The sequence below is a fragment of the Choloepus didactylus genome, chromosome 3 (genome assembly GCF_015220235.1).
Source record: "Choloepus didactylus isolate mChoDid1 chromosome 3, mChoDid1.pri, whole genome shotgun sequence".
In the NCBI taxonomy this organism is placed as follows: Eukaryota; Metazoa; Chordata; class Mammalia; order Pilosa; family Megalonychidae; genus Choloepus; species Choloepus didactylus.
The window spans coordinates 15,558,291-15,581,014 of NC_051309.1; the positions used below are offsets into that span (position 1 = coordinate 15,558,291).

General features: G+C 33.3%; 1 protein-coding gene and 1 pseudogene across 2 annotated transcripts in view; one reads left to right on the top strand and one right to left on the bottom strand.

Moving 5' to 3' along the window:
- Positions 1 to 627: 627 nt before the first annotated feature.
- FBXL5 (F-box and leucine rich repeat protein 5) overlaps positions 628 to 22,724 on the bottom strand; it is a 61,367-nt gene continuing 39,270 nt past the window's right edge. Inside the window, exons 7-12 of one of the 2 annotated variants that reach the window (XM_037829425.1) lie at positions 20,317 to 20,465; positions 19,657 to 19,739; positions 18,498 to 18,751; positions 18,026 to 18,215; positions 7,751 to 7,899; positions 628 to 1,554 (exon numbers count right to left, since the gene is read on the bottom strand). In XM_037829425.1, the coding sequence (XP_037685353.1) occupies positions 1,478 to 1,554; positions 7,751 to 7,899; positions 18,026 to 18,215; positions 18,498 to 18,751; positions 19,657 to 19,739; positions 20,317 to 20,465 (902 nt within the window). In that variant the 3' untranslated portion in view covers positions 628 to 1,477. Of the gene's footprint in view, positions 1,555 to 7,750; positions 7,900 to 18,025; positions 18,752 to 19,656; positions 19,740 to 20,316; positions 20,466 to 22,724 lie in introns of both variants that reach the window. The other variant, XM_037829426.1, reaches the window with a different exon arrangement.
- On the top strand, positions 11,177 to 12,442 carry LOC119529239 (annotated as a pseudogene).

A 22,724-nucleotide genomic window follows, 5' to 3' on the forward strand; every position in this document is an offset into this window, starting at 1 on the left:
CTATGCATACAGCTGCCCTTCCCTACGTGGACCTCGTAGGGTCCCATGTTTAATTGTACAAATGTTAACAGCAATGGACTCAAAATAAGAGAACCCTTAGGGCAATGTGAAATTTCAAAGAAAGAATCATTTAAATATCCTCGCTTTATCAATGATCATCCCTTAAAGTGTTTAATTCAAATGGCAGTTGAATTAAAAAGCATGAGCGAATTATTTTCATTTATATTCCCATCAAGTGGTTCTTCCTATATCTTTAGACAACTATCTCTAAAATAAAGCTTTCTCTTACCCTAAACTGAAATCTCTCTACCTGCTGTTTATATTTTTCCGTACTCCCCCTTCTCCACAACAAAACAAAGAAAAAAATACCTGAGGCCACAAAGAACAAAACTGCAAGATTAGTTCCTCTTCCACAGCCTTGCAATATTTATAAAAATAGGTAGCATGTCCCTGACTGTTTTCTTCATGACATATAGCATGGCAAAAAACTGACCCAATATGTGCCTCTCTGAATGGCGGGTCTCCATTCCCATTATCTTTTCACAAAACAATGAAGACAAGCTTACGCAAATTAAATTTGACTGGTGAACAATTACTTTCAAAAGAAAACAGCTCAACAAAATTAGGTATCTGTCCAAAACTGTTTATTTGTCAGTCATGATTTCACGGGAGATCAGAAGACAAATATTTAGTCCTATTATTACACTAAAGTAACCTGGATTGAGATTTATGAGAATCAAATCAAAACACAAAAGATGCTACTTGGTAAAGTCCTCAAAGTATATTTTATTTATACATTTCTTCAAATGACTGTGGAACTTTTAAAAATCCCTCCCAAATTTGACAGTTTTAGGGACATTGGTGGGAACCTGGAGTCTTTGAAGAAAGCAAATAACAAATATATTGTTGCTTTGCTAGCTCACTGAGCTAACACCAAGAACTCATCTTTTCTACAACCTTAAAGAATCTTTTATGTGGGTGTGTTTGTAGTGGCCCTCTGAGAATTGTTGAAATAAAGGAAATATTATGGAAAAGATACCAGTTTCCAAAATGTGCAATCTGTGAAAATAAAGCTTCAAAATGTCTGAAAAAATCTGCAAAGCTTGGTACAGTGTTTATATATAAAGAGAACCAATAAACCCCATTGACTTTAAAACCCAAAATAATCTAAAAAATACTTTAAATAGCATGGCATTAGAGGCATTCTTTTCAAAGCATTTCATTTAAAAGAAATCTGGTAAGACTGTTCCTATCCTTATGAAAAAACCTAATCCCTTTCTAAAACAAAAATATGATTTGCAAGGAAACAACACTGTACAATTCACTGGTAAACTGCGATTTATGAAGTTGTAAGAAATGGGCCAAAACAAGTCACACTCAAAAAAGGATGGTTAACACAAGAAATGTGCTGTGAGTAAAGTGCATGAAAGGAAGCCTGCTCAGCTAAATGAAGTAGACAAAAGTCAGAAGTCAAGGGTCATTCACCAGAGCGGCAGCAGGCTCGAAAACCACACTGCAAATTCTGGCATCCACTGGCGGTATCAGCATGAGGACCTGTATGAAAACAGAAAAATGTGAAACGAGGAATTTCTTAGAGACCACATGAAAATAATCTTGTTTATGCAGGAGCTAAAAAATTGGCTTTTATTAAATGCTAGCAATACATTTATATCATAGAAGTAAAATCACACAATGTATGAATAGAAAATTGTTCAGACAAAAAAAAATTGCCAATAGCAGCTTGACTTTAATATATACTCGATGGTTCAAAAGGTAAATGGAAGAAGGAGAAGAAATTAAGAAATAGTTCAAGAAGAAAAGGAGATAACCCACAGAAGCAAGACTACCAGGTGAACATAACTTTTGGTTACAGCCTAAACATCCTTGCTAGAAATATTAAGGCAAAACAGTCCCATCCATAATAGGTCGGCTAAAGAATCCAGAATTAAGCAATTACAGTAAGTATTACATCCACAATTAAACAATAAACTACACAGACATAGAGTCAACATATTTGCCATATTTCTGTTTAACATTTGTACCCATAATAAATCATATATTAGAGTTAGGCGAAATTATCTTTCAGATTAAATATATTATGAGTGATTAATTAAATAAACACATCCAAGACATAACAAATATTGTGATTCACTCACAAGAGTAATAAAGTGACATTTCATCCCAGTCACATTATGCTACCAAGACACTAGATAAAAGATCCAATAGGAAAACATAACTGAGAATTAGAAAATATCAAAGAAGAGGTTTCATGGCACATATTGAATGACAGTCAAATATGGAAAAGGTTCTTTAACTATATTGAAGTCTCTCAGCATGTCTGCACCATGAACAAAGAGCAGTTAATTAGTTCTTTACTTATCAATTAGAACAACGAAAATATTTGCAATTGTTATATAAAAGGATAAGGACAAAATGAAAAATTACAGCAAATATAATTTTGCTGCAGAATATATCAAATGGATTATAACTGAACATCATAGTACTCTCAACTGGTAATTAGTTTTGAATTCAGAAACATATTTTAAATTTGCTTTGTTTTGTTTTTTAAAGTAGCAATTCATTGCAAAAGAAGGCAATGATCCTTAACCAACATAAGAAAACAATTTCTTACAACTGAACACATACAACACACACTCCCAGGAATTTAACTTTTCCTTATATTTCTGGAACAGTACATACAAAATACAAAGGGCAAATTCCTTAGGATATACAATCAATAAATAAAATGCAATGTTCATATAGAATGTCACTGTGGAAATGACAATATATCTTTAAGAAAAGAAACCAATAAACTTTTTGCATGTATATGTGGCACTGCAACAGCTTTTGATTTCAATTACTTTCAAATAGTTACATTACATGTTAAAATTGATATGATGTCTGGGATTAGCTTCAAATAATGGGGGAGCAGGTATGGAATGGGCAAGATATAAATGAAAGAAGACTGAAAACAAATTTATAACTGCTACAGTTGATGGTACATGAGGGTATACTGTATTATTTCTATGTTCACAATGTTTAAATTTTCCACAATAAAAAGTTTAAGATTCTTGTAAATTTAAAGATGAATTACCACAAGCCCATTTTTTGTGTAATCAAAATAAAAGTTTCATTTTTTAAATGAAAAAAATGTGTCAATTATTTAAAATTTGCAAAGCAGCACTGTTGTTAAGATTATTTTTCCTCCAAGTTAAGACACAATATTAGTCATCTCACCACAGTGTCACAATAAAATGCTTTACTACATATTATCATTCATTTATTAGTAATGCCCTGATAAGGAATCCTACGTGTCGGAACTTCCCTCACTGCCAACCTTTGACCAGGTTTCCCCTTGGAATATATTTTCAGCTTTAACTAATGCATACCACCCAACTCTACTACTCCCCTTCTCAGCAGTTCTTCACCCCTTACACCTGTACTGCTTTACCTGCCCATACTCACCTTTCTCCAGGACCTAATCCCCTGCCTCATGCCCATCTCCCAGCCTTGACTTAGTTCCTGTGATGAAATGCTTGAATCAGTAGTTTTTGCCAAAACGCATCTGAATATCATTTTATCAGTATGTATCTCTAGTCTAATTTTTTTTTAGGGAGAAACAGGAGGAAAGACATAGAGATTTTTATACAATTTTCCAAACTAAAACCTCCTAAAATATTTGAAAATGTCTGTCTCTATTTCAAGGACATAAAAGTAAGAAATTTTATAATGAAATCAGGAGTGGCCTAGGAAAAGATGTCTGAAAGCAATGGAAGCGAAATATATGTGCTGCTGGTTTTAAAGAGAGAAAGAGCCAGCTATCCATATACCACATACGTTTTCATCACCCTCCCTCAAACACTCAGGTGCCCAGCATCATCAGTTCCCACCCTGGCCATCTGGGTCACTCTTTGCTCCCACAGTCTTAGGGATGGTGGTAGATGTAACAGGGAAAAAAAAATTTAGGTATAAAATATGTTTTCTATATTAGGTAGAAAGCTAACCCCAACCTGCTCTGTCTCAGATCTCCTTATACAGAGAAACAAATAATCGGTATGTCCCAATCCTTCACATGTGCACTAGAGTATCTCTGAGTTTAAATGTGATTCTAAGTGTACAGAATAAAGAAAGGAAATTAATATATTGGTGTTTTCAAATTTCAAAGTAGGAGCTGCCTAGAGAAGCCTATGGGTGCTTAACCACTAACTGTAATAGTAACTATAAGCCCATCACAAGGCCAATGACAGGGCAAGTGTCTGATCCTAATCATCTATGAATGTGACAGTATCCATCAAGGGATTACATTCTGTTGAGGGCTGGAGCGAAGCATCAGTGAAAACAGCAGCTATTTTTACCTTACGTAAGTCTCACACTGAAGGAAACAGGAAAAAACAGCAATTTCCAAATGTTTGTAAATTGTAAGTAGTGTCATTGAACAGTAAGACCCTTAACTATCACAGAAGGAGTGTTCAGAAAAGTGAATAAATGGGCAACAGAAATGAAAATGATGTAACATTTGAAAGAAATATGACTATAAGATAGGTTGTATTGCTAAGTCTCTCTCAAGCAGACAGCCATGCTTCAACAGACACTGGTAACTCACAAGTAGGTCCCTTTAAATATCTGACCTATTGCCAGCAAATTTCTATTTAACTATAGGACAGAGAACCCAAATTGTTATAAAACATGAGGGCTAAATTACATAACATAATAAAGAAAATAGGAAAATAAAATTTCCAGAATTGTTAAAGAAAATCTTCAAATGCATGGTAAAGAATATTTTTTAAGAAGCACTTTTTAAATATTGGATAAAAAGAACTATAAAATTAGCTATTGTTACTTCTCTCAATTTTTATTATTGAGTGACTTGTTTCTCCTGGATTTAAGTTATTATGTATACTATATATCTGCACTTACCTTCACTTACCTTTAATTCCTCTTTAACTTAAATTAGAAACCTAAGAGAGCAAAGCATCTGAGATTGTGTCACCTCCAACTATGAGCTAATCTATCTTAATTCATAAAGTACACATATAATGAAATGCAAATCAGTATTAAAAGTTTATCTGCTATAATTGTTCAAATGTTCTTCAGAATTCTAAAACAATGCAATTCCATTTAACACTTCTTAAATAACAAATAATTTTTTTAAATGTGATGGCTAAGAAGTCTTCTTTCATATTCAAATCTTAAGTTTATCAATCAAATAAAGTCAAAGTTATGAAGAATCACTGAGAAGAATCAAACATGGCCTTCTGTATCAGTGTTTTTTAACAGTGTCTTGCTCACAGAAGTTATTTGTTGATTATCTGATTCACTAACTTTTCCAAAATTTTGCTAGTGCTTAGTAAACAGATCATTCTGCTTTACTTACCACTTATTTAGTTAATGAATAATGTTTATCAGTATTTACTTCTTTTAGCTAAGAACCTGGTAGTTAGCTATGTAGACTTTCTTGTGACCAAATACACCTTTAGCCAAATAGTTACTCTCAAATATTTAAAGTATAATTTGTCACTTAAATATGCCTCATTACTCTAAGATCACATACAAAATATATTAACAACTTTCAGAAAAAATAAAAATAATAAGGGGGACCCCTTAGCATTCACTAAATATTTACTATACAAATTGAGTTGTAGCTATAGATAACTAGATGAATAGTGTCATCCTAAAATCAGGATACAATGAAACTTTATTCTAACAATTTCTAGGTTGTCAATACATCCTTTAACGGAAAAGATTATATCAGGACATTGCTTTAAAAGGCAACTGGCTGGAACTCTGGAACACAGTTAATATGACAAGTAACCCTGCAAACTTTAAAGGTTCTCCATTTTCCAAAATCATGCCTTAGCAAGCTGCAAAAGGAGATTTAATATTGGCTTATACAAACACTGCCAATTTCCTTTCAAATCTTTCAGTCAGTATTGTCATTAAAATTCAATTATTGAAAATTACCAATTATTAAAAAAAAAAAATCTTACATTCAACAAAAGGAGTGTAGCAGCTCCTTTCAAACACTTTAATATTTGTATATTCAAAACCAGGCAAGAATGAAAGGAACACTAACATACTAACAACATACAAAAGATTTTTCCCATTATCTACATTACTTCAAGAAGTTAACAAAAAAAAAAAAAAAAAAAAGCACAAAACAAGAAAGCAGATTATAAACACGGAACCCAATCTACCCCAACACTAGAACATCCGTGTACCCAAAAATAAATTTACCAAATTAGGTTGTAAGATTTATTCCCATAAGCATAACCTATGCTGAAATCAATGTGGACAATTCAAGTGGAACACAGAAAAAAGATCTTCTTCTTATAAAAAAATAATTGCTTACGGACTTCTTTTTATAATATGTTCCATAAGCCTTAAGAGGCACAACACTGAAACCAAAGCAACATAACTCTATGTTTTAGAAGACTCTCTTCTCAAACACAGTGCACATTCACAAAAAAGCAAGTGCTTCACTGCAGCAATCATACTATGCTTTTGTAGGTTTTGCAAGTGGCATCGTTTTAATGATGTTCATTTTCACCAAACCCTGATTACTGACTAAAGACAATGAAGTGCAAAGAAATGCTCCAACTTAGTGATGCTACTGCAAGAACATGGGACATCATCACTTATAAAACTGATGTGATTCCAGAAATAAGAGCTGTTAACTCCTGGCTCTTCATATATTCTTTACGGAAAATCTAACATCCAAGAAACAGCAGATTTGCTAACTTCTCTGCCTCTTGGTATGTCATCACAGAAGCATCTATTCCCCAAGTCTTCCTGGCTCCTGTCAAATGTTCTTCCTGAGAACAACTCAGAAGGTACTCTCGTCATTTCAAGATGAATCAGGCTCTCAAAAATGAAAGTTTATGGTGTAAAATGGCAAGTGCATTGTAAAATATAAGCCATATAAATTTTTTTCCAGTTATAAAGGAGATGGATTTGCTTACTAATAATTGAGGAACGGTTTTTTATGCTTCTGGAACTTCAGTCTCTACCAGTAACTAGCAAATGCCTAAGAAGGCATTGAATATACTTTGCAAAAGCATACTCAACAGGTCCATTTAGAGTAGGATATGCTTAAAAAACAAAAAGAAACAAGAAATATTTATCTGATGATTTTTAAAAGTGGATGTAGGACTCGATCTCCAGAACTGCTCTAGGAATTTTAGTCATGACCAAAGCATCTCATCAGTCTCTCCTGCAGTACCACACCCTCCACACCACCAATTCTCAATCTTCAGTAAGATTTATTTGGAACCAGATCCAGAATCCCTGAGTAGTTAACATTACCAAAGACCTCCTTTTTGATAAAGTTGTCTTACAAGTACACTCACTTCATCACCCCTCAAAGTAAGTGGGGATTAAGAAATCAGTACATCTAGAAATGCTATGTCTCTGAACTGTTACTGGGTGTTAAATCACTCTAGAGAAGTTTCCCAAAATTTTATAGGAATTTAGTGTTTCTAGAACAACTTGCCATTCTTGATTAAACTATTACATACTTCAAAATTCTAGCAAAATGGATATCTACACACAAGGAAAACTTACCTTTAGAGAAGTTAATTAATGGAACCATATGTGATTTTTTTAAATTTTATCACATGTAAAGAACTAAATCTTGAATTAAGAGATTTTGCTAATTAGAAATCTAGAAAACTAAACAGAAACCCTAAAATTAGGACTGTTAAAAATTTTTAAATCAATTCCTTCAAAATTAACTCATTTTAAAAGGCATTACCGTTAATGTTGTCACAGTAGTAAAAGTATTCATCATTTAGAGATGGACATGCTGAAACCAAATCCTGCAAGCCTGCACCAGTTACAGTAAGACAACCAGAGAGATTAAGGTGCTCCAAATAAGGCAGCCCTCCTCCCAGAGTCAAAACCCTGTAAGAGAAACAATTCAACAATGAGGATCCTTTAATGTATGAAAACTTATGTATTCCTGTGGCCCACCAGATCATTGTTTTACTTTCAACTTACTAATGAGAAAATTTAAGAATTTCTATAAAACAGAATAGCTAGCCTCATCCTTAAGCAGACATAGATTTAACTTACAAAAACTTAATCATTTTTCGTAAAAACATCAATAAAGAAGTCTATGAAACTTTTCTTAAGTCTCTTACCAGACTGTCCAAATAAAAATTATCAGGAATACTGAAGTTATAAACCTAATGACCCTTTTGGCAGTCCTCAAAAAAAGTTAAACATAAAGTTACCATATGACCCAGAAATTCCACTCCGACATATATACCCAAGAGAATTAAAAATGTATGTTCACACACACACACAAAATCGTACATGAATGTTCACAGCGGCATTATTCATAATAGCAAAAAGTGTAAACAACTCAAATGTTCATTAACTGATGAATGAATAAACAAAATGATTTATCCATACAATGGAGTATTATTCGCCCAAGGAAAGGAATGAAGCACTGAAACATAATACAACATGGATGAACCCTGAAAATATTATGCTAAGTAAAACAAGAGAGATACAAAGGCCACATATTGCATGATTCCAATAATAAGAAATGTTCAGAAAAGGCAACACCATAAAGACAGAAAGTAGATTAGAGGTGGCCAGGGTTGGGGAAAGAGAACAGAGAGTAACTGGTGATGGGTATGGGACAGCTTTTGGGGATGATGAATATGTTTCTGAATTAGACAGTGGTAATAACTGAACATCTTTTTAAATATATTAAACACAACTGAATTGTACATATGAATTTTATGGTATATTAATACATTTCAATTTAAAAAAAGAATACCTAATGAACACATCCTAGAAGAATAAAACAACATTTATATTAGTATAAAATGAGAAATTTGCTAAAATGGCAAAGCTAAAAAAATTTGATGTTCTAAAACTTAAAATTTTCTGTACAATGATGATTAAAGCAATATTAATAAAAAATGGGAAAACTGGAAAGAGTTTATCTTGAAAGGGAGGTCAAGAAACCAACAATACATTCGGTAAAAAAAAAAAAATTATGTTGATTATGTAGATACATGGAAATTTAAGAAGCAATGTTAAGTAAAAAGTATATAAAATATGAACTGAGATTAGAAAGAATTATGGAAAAATTTACTGATAGACATATTGAAGTATACTGAATTATATAAATTGAGAGGGTACATTTAAAATTTTTGTTAACTACATGTTTAAAAAAAGAAAATGACTATTAAAAACAAGCCCCATGAGAAACTGAAATGCATACTCTTCACTAAATTTTGATTTTAAAACTGATTTTTTTGTTTTTTAATCTTCTATTTCCTCCTTCCCCCTTGGACTATAGGTTAACAGCAATTCAGAACCTCAGTGACCTGACTAGGCCACAGCAGTAAGGACAGCAGTCTTTAATGGGAGATAGTACAGGCTTTAACGTTTATTATTTCTGTTTTTCCTATAAAGTTGAATAGTTCATAATAAAGAACTAAACTATACAGCTTTAAAAAAATGCCCTGAAAGATCTCAGAAGGTATTTTCCATGCAGAGATCATTTGATGGTATAAAACATAAAATTTTCTAGCATATTAAGGACAGATTGCATGAAAATAAAACTTTATATCGAAAGTATGACAATTAAAACAACTGCATAATCACTGGCTCACTGTTTACTGGGAAATCAAACAAAATAAACAAGCAATAAAGTACCATGTGACGAATACTCTCCTGGGAACCTATAGAAGGGCCCTGAGGGATCAAAAAAGTTTCCCATTAAAAAATGTGACATTTAGGATATAATAAAAAGATGAACAGAAGTTAGCCAGTAATTGTATGTTGCAGGCAGAAGGAACAAATATAAAGGCCTAGAGACAAGAGGAACATGGTACCTTGGAAGAAGATAAAGTAAGTGTGGCTAGAGAAGGTGTATTATGTTTTCTTGTTTTCTTTTCTTGCAAGAGTCATAGTGGGGGGAAGTCAAGAGCAAAAGTTTTAAGGAAGGTTAAAGGAGATAAAGAGGTAAGCAGGGGCAATGAATTTGGACTTTAGCCTCAAGGCAGAAGAGTCACTGGAAGGTTTAGATAGAGGAAGACCATAATAAGAAATGCATTCTAGAAAGATCACTCTAGTCTCCTTCTTTTCACCAATGTTCAAGTATGTCAGGCACAGGCCTAAACAGAATGCAAAACAAATAAAATACATTCTGTGCCCTAAACCAGGGGAAGACTCACTAAACAAACTATTAACAATGCATGCAATAAGAAAAAAAGTTAAAGAAATGCACACAAGTTACAGAAACAGTACAGACCAAGGACCGATCTGAAAGTGGCACTCTTTATAGGAAGAGAACAAAATCCAGTATTCAATACATAATTCACATTACCTGGCATCCAATCAAAAACTACTATACATTCAGAAAAGTAGGAAAAAAAATCAATGAATAGAAACAGAGCCATGAATGATGAAAATGACAGAATTAGCAGACAATGACTTTAAAACAGCTTTTATAAGTATTTTAAATATGTTCAAGGATTCAAAAGAAAATATAAAATAATGAGGAGAGAAAACAGGAAAAAAAATTTTTTTAAAGACCCAAATGGAACTATTAGAGGTGAAAAATGCAACAGGAAAAGACAGTAAGATTTAAGAGTCCTCCACTGTACGTGAAGTGGTATAAAATGACTTGAAGGTAAAAATGGTAAGATAAAGATACATATAAACCCTAGAGCAAACAAACAAAAGAGGCATTTACCAATAATAGAGATAAAATAAATACAAAAAAGTTCTCAACAAATCTAAGTCAGAAAAAAGAGGAAAAAAATAAAGAACAAATGAAACAAAGATAAAACAAATAGCAAGACGGTGTGTATAAACCTACCCATATTGACAATTATATTAAATATAAATGGTCTAAACACACCAATTAAATAGCGGAGAATGCTGGTCTGGATTATCAAAGACCCAAAATATTAAAAAGCAGTTGCCAAGGGTTCAAGGGAAAAAAGTGCATTTTATACCAGAACTATAATGACAGTCTGAAGGTAAGGAATTTAAATAAACAAAGACCGCATTTTGCCGGCAAGTGAGCAACTCGCCTTCCACGCTGTGCAGTGGCAAAAGTGGCCCTGGTTGTCTTCTTCCTCCTGCCACGTGGCCAGAGCCCCCTGACAGTTTCAGCTGCGTTTAAGTCTGGCCAGTGCCACCTGTCTCTGCAATGCCCCCCAAGAAACAGACTCAGGGAGGGGACAGTAAAAAGGCAGCACAGAAAACAAGATTATCGAAGACAAAACTTTTGGTGTGAAGATTAAGAAAGGGGCACAGCAACGGAAGTTTATCAAAACTGTCATTCATCAAGTTAAATTTTGTCAATAAAATCCACATCAGATAGCACAAAGCAAAGCTGAAAAGAAACTGAAGAAAGATGACAAGAAGAAAGAATTGCAGGAACTAAATGAATGCTTCAGACCTGTAGTTGCTGCTCAAAAAATAAGTCAAGGTGCAGATCCCAAATCTGTGATATGTGCATTCTTTAGCCAAGGACAGTGTACTAAAGGAGATAAGTATAAGTTCTCTGATAACTTGACTCTGGCGAGAAAATGAGAACAGCTAAGTGTTTACTTGATGCAAGAGATGAAGTACTTGAGAAAGATACCATGTATAATCAATATAAAAGTCTGGAGTAGTTAATTGGGATGAGAAAAAGCTGGAAGAAGTAGTAAACAAGAAGTATAGTGAGGTAGAAAATCAAAAATCAAAAACTCTCAAATAATGTGCAAGCATTTCCTTGAAGCCACTGAGAATAACAAGTATGGCTGGTTTTGGGTATGCCCCAAAGGCAGTGTTATTTGCCATGTATCATCAGGTACTTCCTTCTGAATTTGTGTCGAAAAAAGAAAAAAGAAGAGAAAGAAGATTAAATTTCATTAGAGGATCTAACTGAAAGAGAGCGCTCTGCCCTAGGACAAAATGTTACCAAAATCACTCTAGAATCCTTTCTTGCAAGGAAGAAGAGGAAAAGACAAGAAAAGACTGATAAATGTGAGCAAGATATGCAAAGAAGAAAAGCAGATTTCAAAGCCGGGAAAAGCACTAGTGATCAGTAGTTGTGAGTTGTTTGAATTCCATCCCAAAGTGGCTGAAGATGATGAGGAGGAAGCAAATGATACCGGTTACATCCAGGGATCAGGTGGTGATGAGACTGATGATTCTGTAAGCAAGAATGATATAGATTTAAGCCTGTACATCCCAGGAGTGTAGATGAGGAGAGTATTACTGTCTTGAAAGATTCAGCATGTATACTTCAAAAAAAGATGAAAACAAATCTGAAAATGGTGAAAGAAGCGATATGGAAGAGAATAACAAAGGAGAAGGACAGAAAAATGGCGCCATCAATGCTGTTCCTGTTGATGAAAATCTTTTTACTGGATAAGATTGGGATGAACTAAAAGAAGAATTAAACATACTTGATTTAGAAGAATGACACCAAACAAGTCAATGAAAAAACTGTCAGCGCTACATGAGCTGAAATTGACTACTTTCACTCTTTTTCTTATGCTCCTCCAAAAAAGGAATGTTTTCCCTATGTCTTCTCTTCTGATTTTGACTACATCTCATATTAAGTTTGGAGTAGTTCATGATAAATTGAAAGGTATTTATAATTGCAGAAAATGACTGTTGTAACTGTTCACTCAAGTGGGAAGTGTAAATGCTTTTTCAGTTTTGATATTCACTGAACATGTTATTACCAGGAACAACATAAAATTTTAAATACCCTTCATTTAATGCAATTTTTAATGAGTGATTTGATTTCCTATATACTTATATATTTAAAAAGACTATATAAAATACGAGCACTGTACTTCAGAAAGGAAACTGCATATGCAGATTCAGTGTTATATATCTTTGGACAATTAGTCAGATGAACAATTAAAATAGAACTTCTTTAATCTGACAGGATAAGCTGCAATGCCCTGTGTCAAACTGTTTTAAAACTTTTCCCTCTTTCTTTTTGCTAATAAAGTTGTAAATAAACCATCATACATTAAAATCCAAATATAAGCCTTTTTTCTTTAAAGTTTTCTATGAAAGTCTTCTGAATAATTCTACTTTCAGGATTTTAACAAAATGTGTGTTATAGTTAACTGTCACAGAAGGCACCAACACATGAAGGGTTTTCTTAACTTTTATTATAGAACCATGATTACACTGTGGGTATACTAGAAGATACTGTGGGTGATAATATATGAAAGGGTAATTCCTCAATCGATAGACTGTATACATAATTATATATCACCTACAGTTTAATCAAATACTACTTAAGCCTCATTGTTGAGTTCCATGGTGTTACAGTGGTTCCTACTGATGTTTGATTATTCTGCTTGAAAGAGTGTAAACAAATTCACCATAAAACTTTAGGCTGAGGGCCTTTGGCGCTGAGATCCCCTATAATATGGTGATAACATGTTTAAAATGGATATAATTTGCTAATGACATATTTAGTACTAGTTATACCTTGTCTCATTTTTACATAAAGTGTATTTTTAAATTTTTTTTTGAAAAAGAATTTAAGAGATATTTTTAATGATAATCAGGATTTATTTTATTTGATTCCTATGAAAACCAGAAAATGTTGTACTAAGACCACACACATTACACTACCTATTCCCTAAGGCTTAAAACCTTCATTATCTGATGGGCAAGTTTTAATAATGAATGTTGGTGAGGGTAGCACAACATTGTGACTGAGATTAATCCCACTAAATTGTATGCTTGGGAGTGGTTGACGTGGTAAAGTTTATGTTGTATATATGTCTCCACAATCAAAGCATCAAGAAAAGAGGCTAAAGAGTTAATGACAATTACATGCAATGCATAATCCTGGACTGGATCCAATAATGGATAAAAAATGCTCAAAAGAACAGAATTGGGACATAAAAAAAATTATAATACAGACTGTAGGCTTTATATCAATTTTAAATTTCTTCAACTTGATAACTGTACTTAAGGTGATTACATAAGTGAATGTCATTATTCTTCGGAAACGTACAAGGAAGCATTAAATGTTCAAGGAGCATAAAACATACAAACTACTCTCAAATGTTTAGAAAATAGATGGACGGGACGGATAGATAGAGAGAAACATGGAGAGATGGACAGACAGAATGATACAGCAAATGTGGCAAACTGTCAAGTTAGTGGATATGGATATCTGGGTGGGGGAGTATGTTGGAGTTCTCCGTTTGGGTTTTGTATTATGTTTTTGCAACCGCCCTATGAGTTTGAAAGTATTTCAAATTAAAAAGTTAAAAAAAAAAAAACAAAAAAAACTTATCAACCTACATTTATATAGTCAAAGCTCGTAACAAGCCCCATGTATACAACTTGCCAAAACCATACCTATTTCTGAATAAAACATGACATACAGAAAGCACAATAAATGTTCCCTCTAATACACCTGAACATTTCTGCCCCCGTAAGTTGAGTTGTATGTTTGCATGAACTATATTTGTTAGCAAAACTATTTATACCACTTGTAAATATTAATGTAATTGTGTAATTTAAATGCTTTGTAAACTCATATAATGAATGCTGAGTTATTTCAATGAAAATCAAATTTGTAAATGTATTATCTATTTTTTAACCTTTTACCCAAGAAATGCACAGAGCACTTGCAAACGTCATCCCAATTCCTAATCAAAGCATGCTTCTTTCCAAAGAAGACCTCCCTGATCACCAAATATGATATTGGGTACTCTATATTCTCTATCCTGTAACACTGTTTTTCTTCTCTATCCCGTAACACTATTTTTCTTCAGATTATTCTATCTGATGTTATATAGTTATTGCCTATTTTTACCATTAAATTCTAAATTCCATGAAGGTAGGGAATTTCTTATTCACTCTGGATCCCCAGAAATTAAAACAGGGTAAGTCATATAGTAAGTGCTCAATAAATATCTGAATGATTTAGAAAGATATCTTCAAGATAAGCCAATTAAAAAGAGCCTTGTACACAGATTACAGATCTTTTCAATTAGTCACCAGCCCAATTAATACTGGATATGATAGATCCTGTGTGTTCTCCTGTCCCTAAAATGAATTCTGCCCTGAATTCAAACTCAGCCAGTATTCCTTCAAGGACATCTATATATGCAAACTCCTTACCATTATTTGTGAAAACTCTAAAAAGAAAAAAAAGTAACTTATTTCAACTCACAACAGCAGTAAATTTTCCATTCAGTTATTCCTACAGGGTTTAATAGTATCAGAAGGTGTTAACAATAAGTACCAAAAATCATAACGTCTAACAATAAGTACCAAAAATCATAACGTTGAAGTAACAACTACAGATCACTTTCATGCATTTCTCCAGGTTTCACTTAGGAAATTAACTTTCTGCCTTGGTGAGAAGGGGGAAAATAAAGCTCTTTAGTATTCAATGAAACACTCTCCTCTTCCAGTTTTTTCCAAACTTTACACAGGAAGAGTTTCTAAATCCTTTTCCACTGAAAGCAAATGAAAAATACTTCTTAATTAGGCTCATCAAAATTTTGACTCCCCTTGAAATCAATTTTGAATTACACGGTATTTTAATAAATTCTGGGGTTAGTTTAAAAGTCCTGACAATACTGAAGATAGGCAAATTCCCACACAGTTAGACATCATTGCCACTCTGAAATATTACAAATGGTTGTATGTACTACTTCATGCTTTGAAAAAGAAAACACTTAATAAAACTGGTCATGTTGAAAATATATTTGAACATAGCCACAAATAAGTTTTAATTAGGTGTAATGATAATGAAAAAGGGTGACAGTAATGGAAAATGAATAAATGGGTTTTAAATTGAAACAAAAATTCCTTTTATTTCAAAACCCAGTTGCATTCAAAAACAACTAAAACTATTTATCATTTAGGAATATATATATATATATATACACACATACACACGCATATATATATATATATATATCAATGTAATAAAGATTTTTAAAAACAATAAAACTCAGAATATGATCATTGTTTGCCTTTTCTTTTTTAACTACAATGTATGAACTTGGGTTTGAATAAACAAAAAATTAATGGAATGATGCACAGCAGCCAAATAGTAATGAGAGTAGTTACCTCCGGAGAAAACACTTTTGGTTATTGTAAATGACTTCCGAAAGATTTCTATAATTTCATACTAAGCATCTTTTATAATGGTAGGTAAGGAGTATTAGATTTTATGTTGGATAAATTTTTTATTTTACAATATCTGACACACTTCTATTAAAGTGCCCTAGTAAAATCCATAACTACTACAGATCAAAAGAAAAAACATGTAATCAATGTCCAAAGATAACCAATTATTTCACATTATTAATGTTGAGAACAACCATAACAAAATAACAAAACAGCAGCTACTACTAACTGAAAACCTACCCTGTACCACTGTTTGATGTTTTACATGTATTTGCATGTATCTTATGCAAGCCTCACAACTATAAGTTACCTTGCATAAAGTTTGTTATACAGAAGAACCAGTATCAGTCTGTCTGGCCCCAAAGTCAGTGAGCAACCGCATCTTCTCCAATCCTGTGCACTGACAACCTAACACAGCTACAAATGGGTCCTATAAAGCATATGGAATTTCTAGGCTATTGAGAATAGCTACCTCCCTCAGCTAAATGACTGTTTCACCTCTACTCCATCTTTCCTCTAGGAGGGGAAAAAAAAAAAAAAAGCTCAGTTTAACCTGCTAAAGATCATGTTTACAAGAAAAGAGAAAGTAATGTGCAGAAGGTCTTCCATGTTCTGCCTGTGACTTAAGAAAGCAATACAAGATAAGAGGATCATGGTCAAAGACCAAAAATTCTGAACTCTTAGCTACTCAATTCCACTACTGCTCAGCAGTGCTTTGCTTTCTGTACATACTTAATGGCTTCAATTGCACTAAACTAGTCCCACAAACATTCTGGTTTCCAAATTCCCCAATATAAAACCATAACTCATTTTAAACAAAAAAATATATATAAAATGAAGAAGACATTAAAGATACACAGACTTGGTAAACATAATTCTGCACTCTTAAAGATTTTATTTTTTAATAACTAAATTCCAATATAACACAGATAAATCAGGATCAAATTCTTTTCTTTCCAAAGCATTTACTCAAAGATTTTTTTAAGCTAACTTTCCTGTGGATTTAAAATAGGATTTTATTTATAAAAATGTTAACTGCAAACATTTTAGGAAATAAATTTATTCAACCATGTGAGAGGTATATGTGGAATACATACACTTTTTTTTAAGGACCCAGCTTCTTGAATAGAGAACAAGGTAGAGGGCCAGTCAATAACTACTACTTTTCTTCTTGGCATTCACACTTTCCACTATTATGTCTCCAACCTACATTTATAGCCTTATGTCCCACTAGCCACGAGTACACATCCTTCACTGTAACCAAACTGGAATATTAAGTCTTCTCTGAACACTCCCCAAGTACTTTCACATCTTTGTGCTTTATGTAAACTAAAGTGATCACCAATACATGGAATCTCTTCTCTCACTGCCAACTTATCACAATCCTTCAACATTCTTCAAGGTTCATTCAATGTCATCTCTTCATGAAATTTTCCCGATCATTTCCTTCACCTGGATGAGAACGCTCCTTCTTTTGATCTCCCACAGTATCTCTATTCTACATCCCTGAAAGAACCTACATTGCAGAATAAGGTGAAAATATTTTCTTCTTTAAGTACTTCAGAGTATAAGTTGTGTCTTATTCCTCTTTACATCTGCAAAATCATCTTAGAAAATGTGATACAGGCATTTGCTAAGTATTTATTAAACTTTTAAATGTATTTTCTTCCACATACAACAGGATTTTAACTGACTAAAATGAAACTTCATCTGATATCAGAAGTGATGCTCCTTCAATATTTTGAAGTAGGGCAAATCTTGATTATCTTTTTTGGGTAAATAAATCAACTGAAAGGAATGACTCAGTTTCAAAGTTTTTATACTTCATTTGAGAATGAGAACATGTCCATTTCCTAATACTTCGCAAATGACTACTCACCTGAGACCATGGTCTGTGATCTGATAACATCCAGACAGACTGAGAAACAGAAGTACACGTCCAGTCTCTTGATCAGATTTTTCACTCTCAGAGGAAATTAAGTCTTTTCCCATAGGCAATCTGGTCCTTGATGTTTTTCTACATAATGCAGAAGACTCTGGGAGTGCTGACATAGTTCTTAGCGCTGTTCCTGTACAACAAAATGAATGACCACAATACGCGAAGGCCGGAGAAGCACAATGCTGTTGCCAACAAACACTAGTCCTTAGTCCAACAATATCCTTACTGTAACAACCAGAAGCGGAGCACATAAAGTTGGATGCTGTTTCCATTACACAAAGACTTTCAACATTTCTATGTCTCCATTCTACAGCATCTTCAATGTCAGCCAAATCTTCAGCATCTAACATCCACACATAAGGAGAAATGAAATTTTCAGAAGAAACAGGTTGAGTCCAGGGGTGTTCATTACCTATTTCTCCTCCAATGTCTTTGTTAGTTAAATTGTGCAAACAAGCATCCTGCTTGGTGGACTGCATGGAAATGTCTTTATTCTTGCATGTACTCAAAGTAATTTTGTTTCTGGAAGTTTTCAAAAGGCCACTCTGATGAGATGTCAGAATTCCAAGAGCTCTTGAAATCTTCTCTAGAGCCACATCTGTGATTTTCTCACATCCAGACAGATCAAGATGCCGAAGACTCTGGCAGCAACCCAGCCAAGACCAACTATAATTAAGAGGCAACAAGACTATTAGTGATATTGTTAAATTCTTCAAGAGCATTTGACTATATATACGCAGATGTAAACTAGAAGAAAGATTTCAAACCTAACATAACACTCAAACATTTACTGAATGTCTACTGTCAGGCAACTACTTTTGGTGCTGGGGATAAGAAAAGACATTCAAGTTATTAGGAACCAAACAGAAGGACAGTATGAGAGAAGGGTAAGGATGGGAGGGACTTATGTAAGTGTATTATCCTGATAAGTAACAAGTAGAAGATAAGTTGTACACTCGTAAAAGAAACAGCATAACAATGATTGAGGAAACTCCAGAAAAAAAACAAGCTCTGGGAATTGTAGGGCGAAATATCTATCCCTCATGTGAAAATTAAGAATGGGTTAGCCAGAGAAGAAAGATTCTGATATAAAAGCTGAGGATGAGAAAGAACAAGTAGGGTAGGATAAGAGGGAAATCGATGGCATCCAAGGAAATATAATCTATGAAGACTGTAGCCTGAAGAAAGTGGTACAATTTCAGAATAACTGTGAGAAATATAGGAGGGAGCTTTCTTTGTCAGATAGCATTTAGAATCTAACTGAAACTGAAAACTTCTTAAAATATTTATCGTGCTGATCTACATGGTTGCACAGTGAGGCTCAAAGGCCTAGATACAGTACAGGAATATAAAGAGGGCAGGATGATGCAGACTGGAGTGTTGGATCAGCTGGGACCTTTGGACAAAAGGCAAAGAATTGGAGGGTTCCATCAAGTTATAGCCACATGAATGAGATTTGATAGTAAAACAAAATCATATGATTAAACTGCAATTATGCAAAGAAACTAAAGAACAACTTTACTGATTGATAGTTATAAATTATTATCTTTAAATATTAAAAAATAACTAACCTGTCAAATGCAGAATCTGAAATGTCAGTTTGGGTAAGATCCAGATGCTCCAGGTTAGGGCAAAGCTCTAAAATCTGCCTAACCTAAGTGGGGGAAAAAGTCACTGTGTTAGTAAATTATGTAATCCAGGGGTTCTCAAATTTTTGTGCATGTTTAAATCACCTAAACAGTGTATTAAAAAGATATATTCTGAGCTCAAATTCCTGAGAATCTGATGCAATTCCTGAGGTTGGATACAGGAAATCCACATTTTTAAAGAATACCTAAGGCGATTCTGATGTATGAAGTCACAGGATAAAACTTAATAAAATAGTGATCTTTTCTCATTGTCCATCTTACTATGCCTTACACATTATAAAGAATCATACAAAACAGGACTTTATCACTTAACATCTATGAAACTGAGTAAGTCATATAACCTCTCCAAGTCTCAGTTTCCTTATATATAACATGTGGACAATGATATCTATACTATAAAGACTGCTGCAAAAACTGAAATGAAATAACACATAAAAGCAGCACATGCCTACCCATGGGAAGGCACTCAATAAATACTTGTTACACGCATTTTTTCCTTAATTAAACTCAAAAATAAGCAAACCAAAGTTATATCATTGCTACTTTTTCTTAATATCCAAACTAGTGCTAATTTATACATACCATTTTGCTGGAAACTGCAGAGCTGTATGCTAATACTAAAGTTTTTACAGAAGTACCAACATATGGCAGAACACTATGAATTAAGCCATGGAGTAAACGTTTTTCCATTTGTGCAATGCTGATAGCAATCGATTCCTCTGCAGACTCTTCTGTAAAATGAATTCAAAAGTCTAAGAACTTGATACACTAATTATAACTAGGCTACTCAAGAAATCACCAAATCATTAAATATGAGATATTTTTTGCTACCATCTTAAGCTCCCTGCATATACAAAGCAAATTAAATGGACAAAGTTTCACTCTCTAAGACTTAATATTTAACAATTCTGACATCAACTAAAAAAGAGACAAAAAATGAACAGAACAGGTTCACAAAGAGAATGAGGGGAAGAATTTTCAATGTTGAAGACGACTGTCATATCGAAGTAGGTAGGAGAGGAAAAGGGAAAAAAAGCCCTTTTCAGGCAATGAAAGAAAAAGCTCTGAGGGGGGTGAGGAGGACAACTCTGAATACTCTAAGAATAAGCAAAAGTTCTTCAAGAGAATATATGAAAAGAAAAAAAACGCATAATAAAAAGTACTATCAGTTACTTTACCTAAATAGAAAGACACAAGTGCTAGAAGAGATATGAAACTGAACTAAATTAGCCTGGTCATAATGAATCAAACAAATGAATGTAACTCAGCATTTCTAAGAAGTTAAAAATGAGCATGGCTTTTGCTTTGTACTTTTTTAATACACTTCTATACATCTGAGATGTTTACTACAGGATATACAACTTCCATAACAGTAACTACAACAAAAATACTACAAATTCCTACTTGATATAAAGAAATAACACACCACCCTAAAAAAAGAATGAATTAAAACTTTATCACCTTTTTTCAGGATCCTACTGCTTACCTAAAGACCTAACTGTAATGTCTTTAAATATGAAACAGATTAAATTATTTAACAGAATCAATTAAGGAATTATTTAAAACAAAACCAATTATAGCTGACAAAAGGAATATAAATGGAAATAATAATTACAAATTTGTTATTACGGTTGCATGTTTACAGATATAATCCTAAGTTCCTCCTTCAGACAGGCATTATTGCCTTAGACTCATGTATAAAAAGATAAAAATGACTTTAGTCGACTCTATTTATTCTACTATAATTTTAGTCCCAAACCATTCTTTTGTTTCTACGGCCCTCCCTCTCTAAACGTGTATTGTTTAGTGTGAATCCTTAAAGAAAAAAAAAAAAAAAGTAAGCATCCTATGAAGAATGACTTAAGATAGCTAAACTGAGAAAGCACTAAAAGTAGATGGTAGATCAAACATTTAGTCTCTTTAGGCTCAACCTTTATCCTTTATGTTTACCTTAAAATATGAAGTAAAGCAACAGCCTTCTCGTTGGCTATCTTTCAGTGTGGACAAATACCTAAGTTTGGTAAAGCCTTTACAACTCTTAACATGGGTATTAAAAGGATTAATTTTCTAGAATGGATATATGAAGTCTTCCCTAAGGTCATGTGACATCTGAGCAAAGCCCTCACCTCCTTTAGATCTTTGCTCTAATTTCACCTTCTCTGGGGGGCCTTAAAAATCCACTCTATTTAAAATTACAATACTTTCCCTCTCTCCGTAACACCCTTCCATTTTTTATTTTTCTCCACAGCACCTGTCACCATCTAACATGATATACCTATATATTATCTGCCTCCCCTCTTCGAATTTTAATCTCTGTACCGCCAGATTTTTATACATTGTGTTCACTATTACATACTTCATGACTAGAACAGTGCCTGGCACAGGGTAAGTTTTCAACAACTATTTAATGAATATGATCAAGCATGTCATCAAATCTAACTGAAATATACTTCTTCCTGATCTATTACCTTCCAAACTTCCAAAACTATACCAAAATATGGCATCTTTATTTCATAAGTATAATCTACTTTAGCTGCTAAAATAATATTTATGTTTATATCCTTACTTTCCACAAGTTTAGTTCTTCTACCAAGCTAGATTATTTTTTTTACATGCGCAATTTGATAAATAAAAATTACCTATAGTTCCAGTTTTACCAAATAGCAGGATGCCTCATTTGTTAATTTTTTTCTATTTCATCTTTCAGTAATTAATACCTAGAACATCTTAGACTGAATTTATGTCTTCCAATTCCATACTCACAAAAAGCATCTCTCTACGTGTCTATTATAGTCCCTCTCATGTGTACCTTAAATTCAGAATTATGTACTCTAAATTCTATCCTTGCATGGCTGTGAATCCCTAAGAGCAGGAATAAAGTCTTATTCACCCTAGAATTCTCTTACAGTGTTTAATAAATGGCTACACTTTTTATAAGCTTTTACCACTTCCAAACAATTTTCACATATATTACTTCTTAACTCTACAAC